This window comes from Anarrhichthys ocellatus, unplaced genomic scaffold, assembly GCF_004355925.1.
Source record: "Anarrhichthys ocellatus isolate YVR2014 unplaced genomic scaffold, GSC_Weel_1.0 scaffold54, whole genome shotgun sequence".
NCBI lineage: Eukaryota > Metazoa > Chordata > Actinopteri > Perciformes > Anarhichadidae > Anarrhichthys > Anarrhichthys ocellatus.
This window is the reverse complement of record NW_022280084.1, coordinates 40,063-54,065: the sequence shown is the minus strand read 5'-3', so window position 1 is coordinate 54,065 and position 14,003 is coordinate 40,063. Positions and strand designations below refer to the sequence as shown.

Below are 14,003 nucleotides of genomic sequence, written 5' to 3'. Positions count from 1 at the left end.
TGATGTTATGAAGCCTGGAGTTTGGGGATTTTGGCGTCGCCATCTTGGATTACAGCCGTATCTATGTTGGTTTTTTTGCAACCGATGAACGGGAAGTGAGCATATCTGGACTGAGGAGGAGTGATGTAGAGACGCCGTATACGTCTCTGGTAGAGAGACCTGTCAATCACTGTGTAGCCCCGCCCTAAACATCCCCTGCTTTATGGTCTGTGTGACTCTAAATGGACCATAATGCACTAAATGAACATCATGCTGTATTGAAGAAGACTTGAAACTAGAGACTGAGACCATAAACTCATGTTTACAATGTTTACTGAGGTAATAAATCAAGAGAGAAGTAGAGTCATTTTCTCATAGACTTCTATACAACCAGAGGAGTCGCCCCCTGGTGGACACTAGAGAGAATGCAGCTTTAACACATGAAGCATCGGCTTCACTCGGCAGAACTGGAGGTTACCGCCTGATTGTAGCACTAGCTAGCTGAGAAGATGCACACTTCCTTCTGCGTGGTGATACGTTTAGCGGGTGTAGTTCCATAGAAAAGAAAATAGTTCCGACATGAAACTGCTCACTAGCAGTACAGGTGAGAGGATCAATAGGTTTTTGGGGTGAACTGTCGCTTTAATAAAAAAGTTCTCCCTTTCCAAAAATATTCTTTGCAAAAAAATATTTTCCCCAAATTTTTTTTGCAATTTAAAAAATATCTTCCCTTACCCAACATGTTCTCCCTTTACCAAAACTTTATTTACTTCTTAAAAATGTCCCCACTTTCCAAAATGTTTCGAAAAACAGTGTCACTCCCCAATAAATGTCGTCACTCTCAGGATCTAAACGTTTTCATCACAAAGCCCTCCCCGTCCTCTGATCGGTTGTCTCCTCCCCGTCCTCTGATCGGTTGTCTCCTCCCCGTCCTCTGATCGGTTGTCTCCTCCCCGTCCTCTGATCAGTTGTCTCCTCCCCGTCCTGCAGGCCTGTGGAGGAGGGCAGCACCCCTCCCGGTCGCGGCGTGTTGTCCATGCAGGGTCTGAGTCACGGCGTGATCCGGGTCGACTCGGAGGAGAAGCTGTCCGTCCTCACGCTGCAGGACGTCGGCGCCGTGATGCCCGGAGGTGAGACCGGAGACTTTATGCAACACGTCTCGATACTGAATACTACACAAGTCGCTGTTCTCATCATTTCTCCTTCATAACACCACGCCGTCTCGCTGCGTGTCTGCAGGGATGATGTGTGTGGTGAAACCAGAAGGAGTTCCTCAGCTCTGTAAAACCGACGAGATCGGAGAGTTGTGTGTTTGTACGGCGGCCACGGGAACCTCCTACTACGGCCTGGCCGGCATGACCAAGAACACCTTCGAGGTGAGTGTGTGAAGGACTTCATTACTTCATCTTTTCTCTTTTGAGTACAAACGTTTCCTCACACTGTTTTCTTTACAAAAGGTTTTCCCTGTGACCAACAACGGGGCTCCCGTCAGTGAGTTTCCCTTCACCAGGACCGGCCTGCTGGGGTTCATCGGTCCTGCGGGTCTGATCTTCGTGGCGGGGAAGATGGACGGTCTGATGGTGGTCGGCGGCCGGCAGCACAACGCCGACGACATCGTCGCCACGGCACTCGCCGTGGAGCCCATGAAGTTTGTCTACCGGGGCAGGTGAGAGGTCTACATGTGCTCTGCTCTGTGTTTGGACAAATTAAAGGGATTATTATTTCAGTACAGTAACAGAGATATTAGCTTCACAATACATTTGCATTTTCGTCGTTTGTGTTTCAGGATAGCGGTGTTCTCCATCACGGTGCTTCACGACGAGAGGATCGTGGTCGTGGCGGAGCAGCGGCCCGACTCCACCGAGGAGGACAGCTTCCAGTGGATGAGCCGAGTTCTGCAGGTAACGACTACTCCATGTATCGCTTTCTAAGAAACCTTCAACACAAACCTCCTCAGGAAAACTGTCACCGTCAGGAGGCACACCAGCCGGACACGTTCTAACAGGCCGCGTCTAAAAGAGACAAAACACACACGTTCTTTGTCGGACACGCTCACACAGTGTGTATGATGCCGTGCTGCACATTCATGCTTTGCATGAGCAGATACAATCTCAGTCCAAACTCCAGCTCCAGATCTCTACAAGCCGGCGTTGAGACTGCGGTGGAACTTTAAAAACCATCTGCGCTGTTTTTACGGCTGCAATAAAAACCAAACCTCTTTATAAGTGTGTGTGATGGTGACCTCCGTTACCATCACACACACTTCCTGTCTGCTCCTTGGTTATTGACACACTCAGCGTTTTACATCGAGGGCTGCTATCAAGCATTCAAAGATGAAATATTGAAAATGTTTCACTATAATAAAGGAAAATATTCCCTTTATTGCATGTATGTGTTGTGTGTTATGTTTAAATATCAAGTGAGAAGTAGGGTCATGTTCTCATAGACTTCTATGCAATCAGACTTCTTGTTGCGACCAGAGGAGTCGCCCCCTGCTGGTCAGTAGACACAATGCAACACTTCCGCATCGGCTTCCGTTGGCAGAACCCGAGGAGAATCAGATTGAAGAAGTAAAGGTGCCGTTTCATTCTGTCCTTAAAAGTAAACCCGTATATCCGCTTTCCAGGCGATAGACGGTATCCATCAGGTGGGGGTGTACTGCCTGGCTCTGGTGCCCTCCAACACTCTGCCCAAGACTCCCCTGGGTGGCATCCACCTGTCAGAGACCAAGCAGCTGTTCCTGGAGGGGGCGCTGCACCCCTGCAACGTGCTCATGTGTCCGCACACCTGCGTCACCAACCTGCCCAAACCCCGGCAGAAACAACCAGGTACAGTGTGAAGGGATGTGTGAAGGTATATATATCTGGAGACGCTGTCTCTTCTAACCGCACGCACTCCTTCACCTGTCCTCTTCTTCTTCCCCTCTTCCTCAGAGATCGGTCCTGCGTCTGTGATGGTGGGGAATCTGGTGTCGGGGAAGAGGATCGCTCAGGCCAGCGGCAGGGATCTGGTTCAGATAGAAGACAATGACCAGGCAAGGAAGGTGTGTGTGAGAGGGGGGCTGCTGGTTTCATCACCACAATCATCATCATCATCATCATCATCAAACACACATATACACATGAGGCCTTCATGGTCCGCTCCCAGTTACACTCAATTACTCGGCCTTTATGCTGTTTCCACATATTCATTTATTATAACATTCATCGAATCATAACAGAAAACGTTAACTCTTTAAGTGTTGCTTTGATTCATCACCTTTCTTCTGGAAAATCAAGCTGAATGTTCATTTTAAAGGTTTCGTTTAAAGGACTTGTACAAATGCTTTAGATTCAAGACGCAAAAGTGTCATTCTTCTTTAAGTTCTTCTTTAAGTTCTTCTTTAAGTTTGAGGTTCTAAACAAAGCAACCGCTGTCCAGTTCCCCCTCAGGTGAACACTGTTAGCTCTGTCAGCACCGCTGCCATTGTTTGCACTGTTAGCTACAAGCCGCCGGCTCAACCGTCGCCATGTTGAGAGCCTTTGAGGAGATCAAAATGCTCTGAATTACCAATTTATGCAGCTTTTAAAAAGCAGTCATTAGGAAAGCCCGATGCCAGGAGGTGATGGCAGCGAACGATAGATGCTTTGGCAGCACTCTCCATGTTGAATTTGTGCCAACAAAAGTGAGTGAGACGGAGAGGAAAGTCAGTGAAGGAGAGAGAGAGAGAAGGAGAGAGAGAGAGAGAGAGAGAGATAATATGAAATAGAGAGAAAACAACAAAGCATAATTTAAGTAGAAACAGCAGAAAGCGAGACCAGCGGAGTGATGGAGAGAAGCAGGCGGTGTGTGTGTTACTGACAGAACTGATTTTCTTCTCTTCTCTCGTACTGAACATGTCATCACAGCGCCGGGCAGCCGGCGGCGGCGTCGGCACACACCATGTAGACTCTAATAAGAAGAGACAGGCCCCAAATAATAACAACCACCACCGCCTCCACCGCAGCACACTGGGAAGCCAGAGCAGCCTGTCTCTCGCAGCGCGCTTGAGTCTGCTCGTGTGTAGTTGGATGTTACCGAACAGATGTTGGGAAACTTTGTTTTCTGGTGCTTTCAACTGAACTCCCCACGCCTCCTCCGGTTCCCACGTCTGTCTCCCTGACAAAGACGCCGTTGGACCGAGCCAACATTTCTGACTCAACATGTCTGTTTTATGAAGGATTCTCATTTGACAGTTAAAGGAATTGTTCAATACTTTTGGGAAAGCCTGTTAGCTTAGCATAGCTTAGCTTAGCACAAAGACTGGAAACAGCTAGCCTGGTTCTGTCCACAGGTTCAAAACATCCAAACTACCAGTTTAACTACGACGTTGTTATGAGTGCACAGTAGCAGCAGCACCGTTGACCGTCTCCAGCAGACGGTTCCTGTTGTGAAGCCTCAGTATCGGAGTATCGCTGGTTCGGAGGTCGTGCTGCATCTCAATCAGCTCGGCCATTTTGCAAAATGAAACTAATAGTCCGGAGGCTTGATGCCATAATTACAAGTCCGAACAGGAGGACGATGCTGCTCGTGATGAGCTCAGACCAGAGCCACACGATTACTCCTCCTTTGTTTGAACACACTTTAATCGACTTTGGCAGCTTTCCTCAGCAGACGGAGCGGCGGAGTCAGTTTCCTCCAGAATGAGTTTGTGATTGTGGATTCTAGTTTAATGTTAATGAGGTTGAGAGGATGAACTCTTTACTGAGCTTCAGGCTCCTGCTGCTGCTTCTCCTCATCATTGAGCTGTTTGTTCATCAATCACTGCATGTGGAACATCTCTCTGAAACCAGAGCCCTCTGTGTGAATGAGCTCCTCCTCCTCTTCTTGTGTTCCTGTTTATTGACGTGTTGTGTGCATCAGTGTGATCTTACAGAGTGACATGTGATCTATCTGGAGCAGCTCTCTAGATTGAACCCTCACACTGGGACCAGCTGAGCCTCTGCAGTCATGGGTTTGATATGTCTTTGCTCAAGAGTACCTCAGCAGCAGATGTTTAAAGAGGAACTTTTGTATTTTTCAACCTGGACCCTATTTTCCTTAAACCTCGTTCTTTATGTAAATGTAAGCGACATAAAGTGCTGGTGTCACCAGCTGGTCCACGTGTTGGGTTTCTCTGAGCATCTGATGTTCTCATCAGATACTAACCGAGCTGCAGGCTTCAGTGTATTAACGGGAGAATTCGACACCAGCGCTCACAAACTGATAAAGGTGTCCCAGACAGGCTCTCTGTGAAGGCGTTTAGCATGCCGGTGCTCCCTCATAGAGATAACGTGGCTTTCATCTGCATTCCAGTTTGTTCTGCCTTCAGTGTAACCCGGCGTCACAGCTGCTCTCACACACTACACACACCAGCTTTTATCCTCTTTGTGGTTAAAAACAATCGGTCTGAAACACAAACACTCGCTTAATAAAGTCATGAAGTAATCATTTTAAATGATCAGGACTTGTTGTTATCTCAGCCAGCTCTACCTCCATCGTCTCACTAAACACTGAAGACTCATGAATCATGTGGCACCAAAACCTGGCTGATGACCAGTGACTGATTTTATATTTGAGACTTCCGTTTCCTTTATGCCTAAATTTAAATATAACATTCCATAAAGAAGCCTCTTATTGAAGTGTTTTGTTGAGCTTCTGGTTCAGTGGAAGCTTTTGAATGATTGTTCATCAGGAAGATTTACATGTTGCACAATCGGGAGATGTGTGACTCAATGAGTAGATAAAGGGTTTGATCCTCTCTTGTGTGTGCAGTCGAGAAGCTTTAAGGCAGTTTGGATCAACGCCTCCACCAAACGGTAGACGTTAATGTACGAGGCAGGAAAACTGGAAAAGGAAGCAGCTGAGTGATGTTTGCATCGGGGGGGAGAGAAAGAAAAACATCTTTAAATCTTTTAACCAACCGAGAGATTTGTGATGCGTGGAGCTGGTGAGTCTGCTGAACTGATGAGGAGCTGAGTGATGCTTTCAGCAGCACTGGAGGTTGTGTACACCGCTTAAAGGGTTCAGTAACTGAGGCGCTGGTCTTTGTGACACGTGTCGCATCACAACCACAGCACAACCAGCCTGTTCTCTCTTTTCTGTGGTCTTCAAATTAAGAACATAACAAAACTGACTGATTATCTGGTCATAGCGTTTTCCAACCATAGACTATATAAGAAGAGGACGTGGTCATCGTGACGTCACTCGTCGGTTTGTGGACTGAACGTTTTGAAGCCTTGAGTTTGTCGATTTTTCCGTTGCCATCTTGGATTACGGCCCTCGCCATGTTGTTGTTTTCGAAACCGATGAACAGAAGTTAACATATTTGAAATGCGGAGGAGTGGCGAGGAGTCGCCCCCTGGTGGTCATTAGAGAGAATGCAGCTTTAAGACACTTCATTCGGCAGAACTGCAGGTTGTCGCCTGTCTCCTTCACTGTGACAAGAGTGTGCTGATGAAGCATTAAGTTGGCGAGCTATCGTGCTAGTTTCACACGCTTTCATGCTGCAGTTACAGAACATTAAAAGCATCACATGAACTGGTTTGTTGGGGACAAAATATTTTGAGTTTTTTGAATATGTAACAATAAAGATCCTAAACTTACAGCTTGAAAAAGATCAGTTAGTATAATCTGAATACTTAGTGGTTGAATGTGAGTGAAACTAACTGTCGATGTAAAAGAATCAAATCTGATCTCAACCATCAGTTTCACAAGTTGTTTGTTCTGCGACTGCACGAATGTGACACATGAAAAGAATCAGACTTGTTTATTTCAACCCTCGGCTGCAGGAGCAACGGTTCACGTTTGAGCTCCTCCGGCATTAAAAATTCATTTTTCAACAGTCGTCGAAATTTGCAGTACAAATCAAGCGCGCCCAGAGTTCCTCCCAGACGTGTCGGACGCGGTGCGGTGCGGAGCGGAGGTCCGATTGCTTTGCGGTCGGCCGGGTTAAGACTCTCGACAGCTGAATCCTCATCACGCACACACACACACACACACACACACACACACACAATACCGACTCTCTCGGGCAGAACAGAAATGTAACACAATGTTACGCTCGCTGCGATTCACCACTCGGCAGCAAATCTTGAAATATTCATGAGGCCAGAAACTAACTCTCTCTCTCTCTATTGTTCTCTCTTCCCCAATCTCCAACTCCCATCTATCTCTTCTTGGCTGCTTATTACCTCACTCTGCTCTCCTCCTTCCATTCATATCACTTCTCTCACTCTCTCCTTTCCAATTAAGTGCACCCCCCTAACAGACCGCACTGTCACCGAGCTGCATGTTATGAGTATACTTCATCAGTGTTCTCTGTTTGGGTCTCAATAAAGCTCCTAAACGGCTTTTCTTTGGTTATTAAGGCCCGACATGAGACATCATGCTCAGGTGGAGTCAGCTGTACAGCAGTAAATGCAACACCGTATCGGGCAACTTCAAACTACGTATAACTCATTTAAAAAGTAATTTCATTTCTGCATTACGCGTTACTTTACTTTAGTTACTCAGCCGAGCTCCAGCGGTACACGCACGCACGCACGCACGCACGCACGCGCTCCATCTCATGTATTTAACACGTGTAGAGCGTGAAGCTGTAAAAACGGACATTATCATATAGATGAAAATCCTTGATCACATCGTGTTCGTGCCAAATCTCACGAGCTTAAAATTGGGAAATTTTATCAAAAACATTTTTATTCTACATTTAAAATATCGCCACGAATAAACTTTTTGCTTTAACCAGATTCTGTAAAAAGCATTAACTTCTGAGCTTTTCAGCGCAACTATGAAGCCATGATTGATTCATCTGAGACCGACAGTCATGTGACAACAAAATAGTTTACACAGATCAGAGGAGAGGCTGTCAACATGTAAATAGTTCAATGAATAGATCACGTGGCGCCTCGTTTATTTTCCATTACTGGTAACACTTGGAAAAATGTTGGATATTTAGATTCCAAAATAGATAATCAAAGAATGTCAACTTGCATTTTTTGAGTTTTCTGATTCATGTCATTATAACTGTTTTTCTGCACACATTATATGTTTGAGTTCTCTCTACTGTGAGCCCTGATTGTTCTGTTTCCATAGAGGTGACGGACTTTCTCTATATTTCAGTGAAAAATTAAGCAGTAGAAGTATTGTGTGCGTGCGTGTGCGTGCGCGTGTGTTGTCACTCGGTCTCACTGTTCCTGTATTTGTTTGTGTTTTTTTAGTTCCTCTTCCTGTCGGAGGTGTTACAGTGGAGAGCCCAGACCACTCCGGACCACGTCCTGTACACACTGCTCAACTCCAGGGTGAGCCTTCATACACACACACACACACACACACACACACAATATAAAAGGCATACAACACCTTCAATGAGAGGTTCAGGCCAAAACCAGTTTTGTTGAAAAAAAACTGTCAATAAACTACAGTGTGATGGTGAAGGAACAGTGAGGCTCACTGTGTGTGTGTGTGTGTGTGTGTGTGTGCGTGTGCGTGTGCGTGTGTGTGTGTGTGTGTGTCTCCAGGCTACGATAGCCAGCTCTCTGACTTGTGTTCAGCTGCATAAGAGGGCAGAGAAGATCGCCGGCATGCTGGCTGAACGGGCCCACCTGCAGGACGGAGACCACGTGGCGCTGGTCTACCCTCCAGGTAAACACACAACCCCATGTTTCTCATGCTGGTTTCAGTGTTTGTCTTTGTCGGGTTGTGTGAATCGCCTCCAGAGCTCACAGCTCAATACTGAACCTCCGGGCCTCTGGGACTGTGTGACCATTTCTTCTCCACCTTCTCCTCATTTTCCCATTCTGACATCCCTCCTTCCCTTATCTCCCCTCCTTCTTCCTTCTTCCACTTTCTTGTGCACTTTCCCTTCCTACTCTCCCCCATCTCACCTCACATTTCCACTTCCTCCTCTTTTCCTCCACGTCCTCTACATTTCCATTCCTCCCTCCTCCTCCCTCCCTCCTCCCCCTCTTCTAGGTATTGACCTCATCGTGGCGTTTTACGGCTGCCTTTACGCCGGCTGCGTGCCGATCACGGTGCGACCGCCTCACCCGCAGAACATCGCCACCACGCTGCCCACCGTCAAGATGATCGTGGAGGTAAAACCTGACGCTCTGCTGCTTTAGCCTGCCGGATGATTGATGACGAACAAAGAGCGCGCTGTCTCATGCTGCAGCAGTAACAATATGAGAGATTTACACAATATTGTGAATATTCAGAAACTAATGAGACACCATCTCACAGACATTCTGGTCAATAAATCAAAACAACAAGGATGCTGTGTTAGGTGACACCTACATGATCATTCTCTGTTGATGCATTTAAGACACATTTAAGTCCTAAATGATGGATATTTGGGACACATTTCACCAATTATCTCAAAGCATGAGAAGATTGAGCTTCTTAAATAAAATCAGCCTTAAAGGCATGAAGTCATAAAACAGATCGAGCTCACTAATGTTTAAAATAGAAAGACAGAAAACCAGAGAAGGATGACGAGAACAAACGACAGCTTGTGGAGAACTAGCCCCACAGATCAGCGAGTGAATCAGAGCTGCAGGTACCTCGCTATCAACCTGTTTCAAGTGAAGCGTGCTCTCCCACACGGTCGGGTAACGCGTGACGGAATGTGATGCGGCGCTGCTTTCGTTGGTTCCTCTACCAGACGTCTGAGTTGTCTGTACTGCGTCGTGCAGGTGAGCCGGTCGGTGTGCGTGATGACCACGCAGCTCATCTTTAAACTGCTGAAGTCGAAGGAGGCGTCGGCCGCCGTGGACGTCCGGACCTGGCCCCCCGTCCTGGACACAGGTACGCACGCACGCACGCACGCACGCACGCACGCACGCACGCACGCACGCACGCACGCACTAACAATAAAGACAGTAAAACATTGGTGTTAACTGTTTCTGGAAACCATGTTTGGACAAAGGGGGTGGAGCTTGGGAGGAGCGAGGCCCTCTAAGTTACCAGCTAACGTAGCGCTAACTTAGTTAGCAAGGAGCATCCGTGATTCACGTTTACTGTGATATTAATTGGGATTCATTTTTTTTCAAGCAAAAAAAACATGCTAGAACAAATGTACTTACCAGATAGAAATGAACAGCAGACTTCTAGAAGTGTCTTTAAGTGCAACCGAAAACTGAACAACGACCTGTCAATCACATTAGCCCCGCCCTAAAGCATTCCCTGCTTTATGGTCTGTTTGACTCTAAATGGACCATAATGTACTAAATGAACATCATGCTGTATTGAAGAAGACTTGAAACTAGAGATTGAGACCATAAACTCATGTTTACAATGTTTACTGAGGTAATAAATCAAGAGAGAAGTAGAGTCATTTTCTCATAGACTTCTATACAACCAGAGGAGTCGCCCCCTGGTGGACACTAGAGAGAATGCAGCTTTAACACATGAAGCATCGGCTACAGAACCTCAAACTGATTAAACTGATGAGGCTCATGTCATTTGATAGGTCAGTACAGAAATGCCAAAAAACGCAGAATATAAAGACAAACATCTGTAATACTCCCAAAAGAATGGAAATGTCTGTGTACTGTACATATACTGTATGTTGAAAAAGCACTGATGTGACCGAGTTGATCTTGTTTTTAGACGATTTGCCAAAGAAGAAACCTCCTCTGCTGCATAAACCCTCTAACCCCGACACCCTGGCCTACCTGGACTTCAGTGTCTCCACCACCGGCATGCTCGCTGGAGTCAAGGTGAACAAACAGCTGTTCACTTTACGTGCAAAAAAAAAAGTGCCACATAGCTGGTTTAGAAAAATACTTCTTTTATTTGCATTTTATGTTGGATTTGTGATTTATCCTTGGATTATAAAATCATTTAAACATTTTGTTTCTCATTTCTGCTTTTTAAAATAAAAAGGAAGAGAAGATTAAAAAGTACACGGGCCAATGAGAGTATCCCTACGTCTTCTGGGTGTCATGTGTCCGTCTCTTCTGTTCAGATGTCTCACGCAGCCACCAGTGCCTTCTGCCGCTCCATCAAGCTGCAGTGCGAGCTTTACCCGTCCAGAGAGGTCGCCATCTGCCTGGACCCGTACTGCGGCCTGGGCTTCGTCCTCTGGTGCCTTTGCAGGTCAGACAAAGAAGAGTCTATATGAACCAGTCTCAGTGTAGTCCTGATCCTCTATCAGACCTCCATCAGTAAATAGACCATCAGAGAGAAGATGGTCTGTTTCTATAGAGTTATTCTTAATGCTCGTCATCGGAGCCACCGGAAGAAACTCCTTCAACTCAGAATCCAGCAGAAACCAGTCCACTGTGGACAGACCCAGATCCTCCAGCAGAGACCGGTCCACCGTGGACAGACCCACATCCTCCAGCAGAGACCGGTCCACCGTGGACAGATCCAGATCCTCCAGCAGAGGTCGGTCCACTGTAGGCAGACCCAGATCCTCCAGCAGAGACCGGTCCACCATGGACAGACCCAGATCCGGCTCCACCTGCAGCCTTGGACCTGCAGTCGGAGCTCCGGCGGGAGGAGGAGAGCTCAGCTCCCGGCAGCAGCAGCAGCGTCTCCTCCTCCTCCTCCAGGAGCAGAGCTTCTCCTCTCTGGGAGTCAACACTGACACCACGCTGCTGGAGACCCAGGACGTTTTGCTGGACCCGCTGGAGGGAAGGGAGGCACGGGAGAACCAGAACCAGGACTGAGAGGGTCAGACCCTGCTGCAGTATAATGAGAGGTTTCCTAAAGGGAGTCTGGTGCTCAGAGACACTAGAGCTTTAGTCCACAGGGAGCAACAGAATCAACACAAAGTTAAAGTACCATGTAGTAGCTTTAGATACTGATGTGTAGACGGGGAAAAGGCAGATGAAAGAGGATGTTTTAAATGAAACATGCCCACATTTCTGCAGAATAGTTTCCATCAGTACCACAACATAATCCCTCCTCGCTCCGCCCTCCTCCCGTCTTGTTTCTCTGCAGTGTGTACTCAGGTCACCAGTCCATCCTGATCCCTCCGTCCGAGCTGGAGGTGAACCCGGCTCTCTGGCTGTCGGCCGTCAGTCAGTACAAAGTCCGCGACACGTTCTGCTCCTACAGCGTCATGGAGCTCTGCACCAAGGGCCTCGGCCTGCAGACCGACTCCCTGAAGGTAGAAATGGTCTCGTCAAGAATGTTGTGTGTCGTGCGCCTCTTGACATTTCATGAATTTACAAGCTTCTCCTTCTGCGTCCTCCTCGTCCCCCTTCAGTCTCGAGGGTTGGACTTGTCTCGCGTGAGGACCTGCGTGGTGGTAGCGGAGGAGCGTCCCCGGACAGCCCTGACGCAGTCCTTCTCCAAACTCTTCAAGGACCTGGGGCTCCACCCTCGAGCCGTCAGCACCTCCTTCGGCTGCCGGGTCAACCTGGCGATCTGCCTGCAGGTCAGTCGGACTTTTCTCCTCTTCGCTCCCGGATTTGTCCGCTTCCACAGACTCGGGACATTTCTCGTGGCTGGAATCAATATTAACATGATGCATTTTGTTCAGCTGACGTTGGCCACAGCTGCTTCTTGTTGGTTTGTAGAACAAGTTAAGCTGAAGCTGAGCTCTTTATTAGCAGTTTGAGGGTAACTAGATTACGAGTTTACAGAGAGACGAGTTCGAGGTAATGAAGTCATTCTCTTCTCCTTCATCCACACAAAGCTTCTTGAGACGTTCAGTTGTTTCTCTGTTTGTCTCTCATGGTTCAGCGTCATCCTTCCATTTCAAGCTGATCATCTCTTTTACATCTCGGCTATGACTTACAACCTTAAGTGGATCAAATCAGGTTCATGTGTAAAAGTTAAAAAGAGAAACACTGGAGCGGATAATAAAAGGATCTCTTGTGATCTGCTCTGGATAGTTCAGTTATTATATAAATAAAACATTGCTGAGCATTTTACAGATATTAATGTTAAGATATGATGGAAATGCAACCTTTATAAATATGTTTCCCATTACAATGTCCTCTTAATGAACCTCCAACTGCACGGAGTCAGTGTGCACTGATGTTACAGCGACACCACTGATGTTCGTGTAGTGAACGAGTGCTCTGTGATATTAATAACTAGCAGCTTTGAATGACTAAACTAACATTTGGCTGAACGATTGTTTCAGTGCTGACTGCTTGTTTTGTTTCTTTTGAGTTTTCCATTTTGACGTTTTGTTCTTCCTTCCCGTCCTCCTTCCTTGTTTGAATCATAACCCCGCCCACATATCTCATACTTGGTTGTGTCTCCGCCCTTCCTCCTCCTCCTCCTCCTCCTCCTCCACCACCCCTCTCTGCTGCTGTAGCCTCACAGGCTGGGAAAGCTTGCGGACCAGGTAGGGAACCACCATCAATCCCTCCCCACCACCTCCACCTCCACCCTACTGCTTGTCAGCACATCACTCATCAGCCGGCTTTAGATCCAAGGTTTTAAGGATTGTTTTGAGGATCCACTGGTGTCACAGGCGACGGGAGCTGGAGTCGATATGGATTCAATGAAGTTGGTGTCCGGTCACACCAGCGTTTGACAAAATAATGGGCCAAAATCCACATATTGATCAGAGGAACTCCTCCGGTTTTACACATCACAATGTGTTTCTAGTCAGAGTTTCACGGGACAGTCGACTGTCAAAACCACTCGTCAGCACTAGAGCTTATTTCAAGCATCTATCCAAAAAAAAAAAATAATCAAAAAGCCCATTGACTTTGACACTTGGAGGGAATTGGAAATGCAAAAAGCTGACTCACTTCCATGTTTTAGGACTCGTTCCTGCATCGCTCTGTGGTGACGCAGCGTCATGACAAAAAGATAAATGTGTTAAAACATTTAAACTCTCTCATTGGGCGTCTCTTCTCCATCAGTACATCAAATAACTCTTCTTTTGGTTTCAAAGTTAGAGAATCTATTCTAGGAGATGAAGCTAGCTGATATGTTGTGCCGTGGGCGTGTCGGCTTCTGACTACCAGCATGCCGCTGTGTGTCCGGTGGTGGGCTCTGGTGTCCGGTGGGGGGCTCTGGTGTCCGGTGGGGGGCTCTGGTGTCCGGTGGGGGGC

The 14,003-nt window shown here is 47.1% G+C and overlaps 1 protein-coding gene across 1 annotated transcript in view; it reads left to right on the top strand.

Moving 5' to 3' along the window:
- LOC116396194 (disco-interacting protein 2 homolog C) overlaps nucleotides 1-14,003 on the top strand; it is a 54,582-nt gene that overhangs the window by 32,726 nt on the left and 7,853 nt on the right. Inside the window, exons 15-29 of the mRNA XM_031870637.1 lie at nucleotides 970-1,109; nucleotides 1,219-1,355; nucleotides 1,437-1,645; nucleotides 1,766-1,880; nucleotides 2,606-2,807; nucleotides 2,913-3,013; nucleotides 8,199-8,279; nucleotides 8,499-8,622; nucleotides 8,953-9,074; nucleotides 9,672-9,783; nucleotides 10,588-10,697; nucleotides 10,946-11,076; nucleotides 11,926-12,094; nucleotides 12,194-12,364; nucleotides 13,256-13,285. Of these exons, the coding sequence (XP_031726497.1) occupies nucleotides 970-1,109; nucleotides 1,219-1,355; nucleotides 1,437-1,645; nucleotides 1,766-1,880; nucleotides 2,606-2,807; nucleotides 2,913-3,013; nucleotides 8,199-8,279; nucleotides 8,499-8,622; nucleotides 8,953-9,074; nucleotides 9,672-9,783; nucleotides 10,588-10,697; nucleotides 10,946-11,076; nucleotides 11,926-12,094; nucleotides 12,194-12,364; nucleotides 13,256-13,285 (1,954 nt within the window). The remainder of the gene's footprint in view (nucleotides 1-969; nucleotides 1,110-1,218; nucleotides 1,356-1,436; nucleotides 1,646-1,765; nucleotides 1,881-2,605; nucleotides 2,808-2,912; nucleotides 3,014-8,198; nucleotides 8,280-8,498; nucleotides 8,623-8,952; nucleotides 9,075-9,671; nucleotides 9,784-10,587; nucleotides 10,698-10,945; nucleotides 11,077-11,925; nucleotides 12,095-12,193; nucleotides 12,365-13,255; nucleotides 13,286-14,003) is intronic.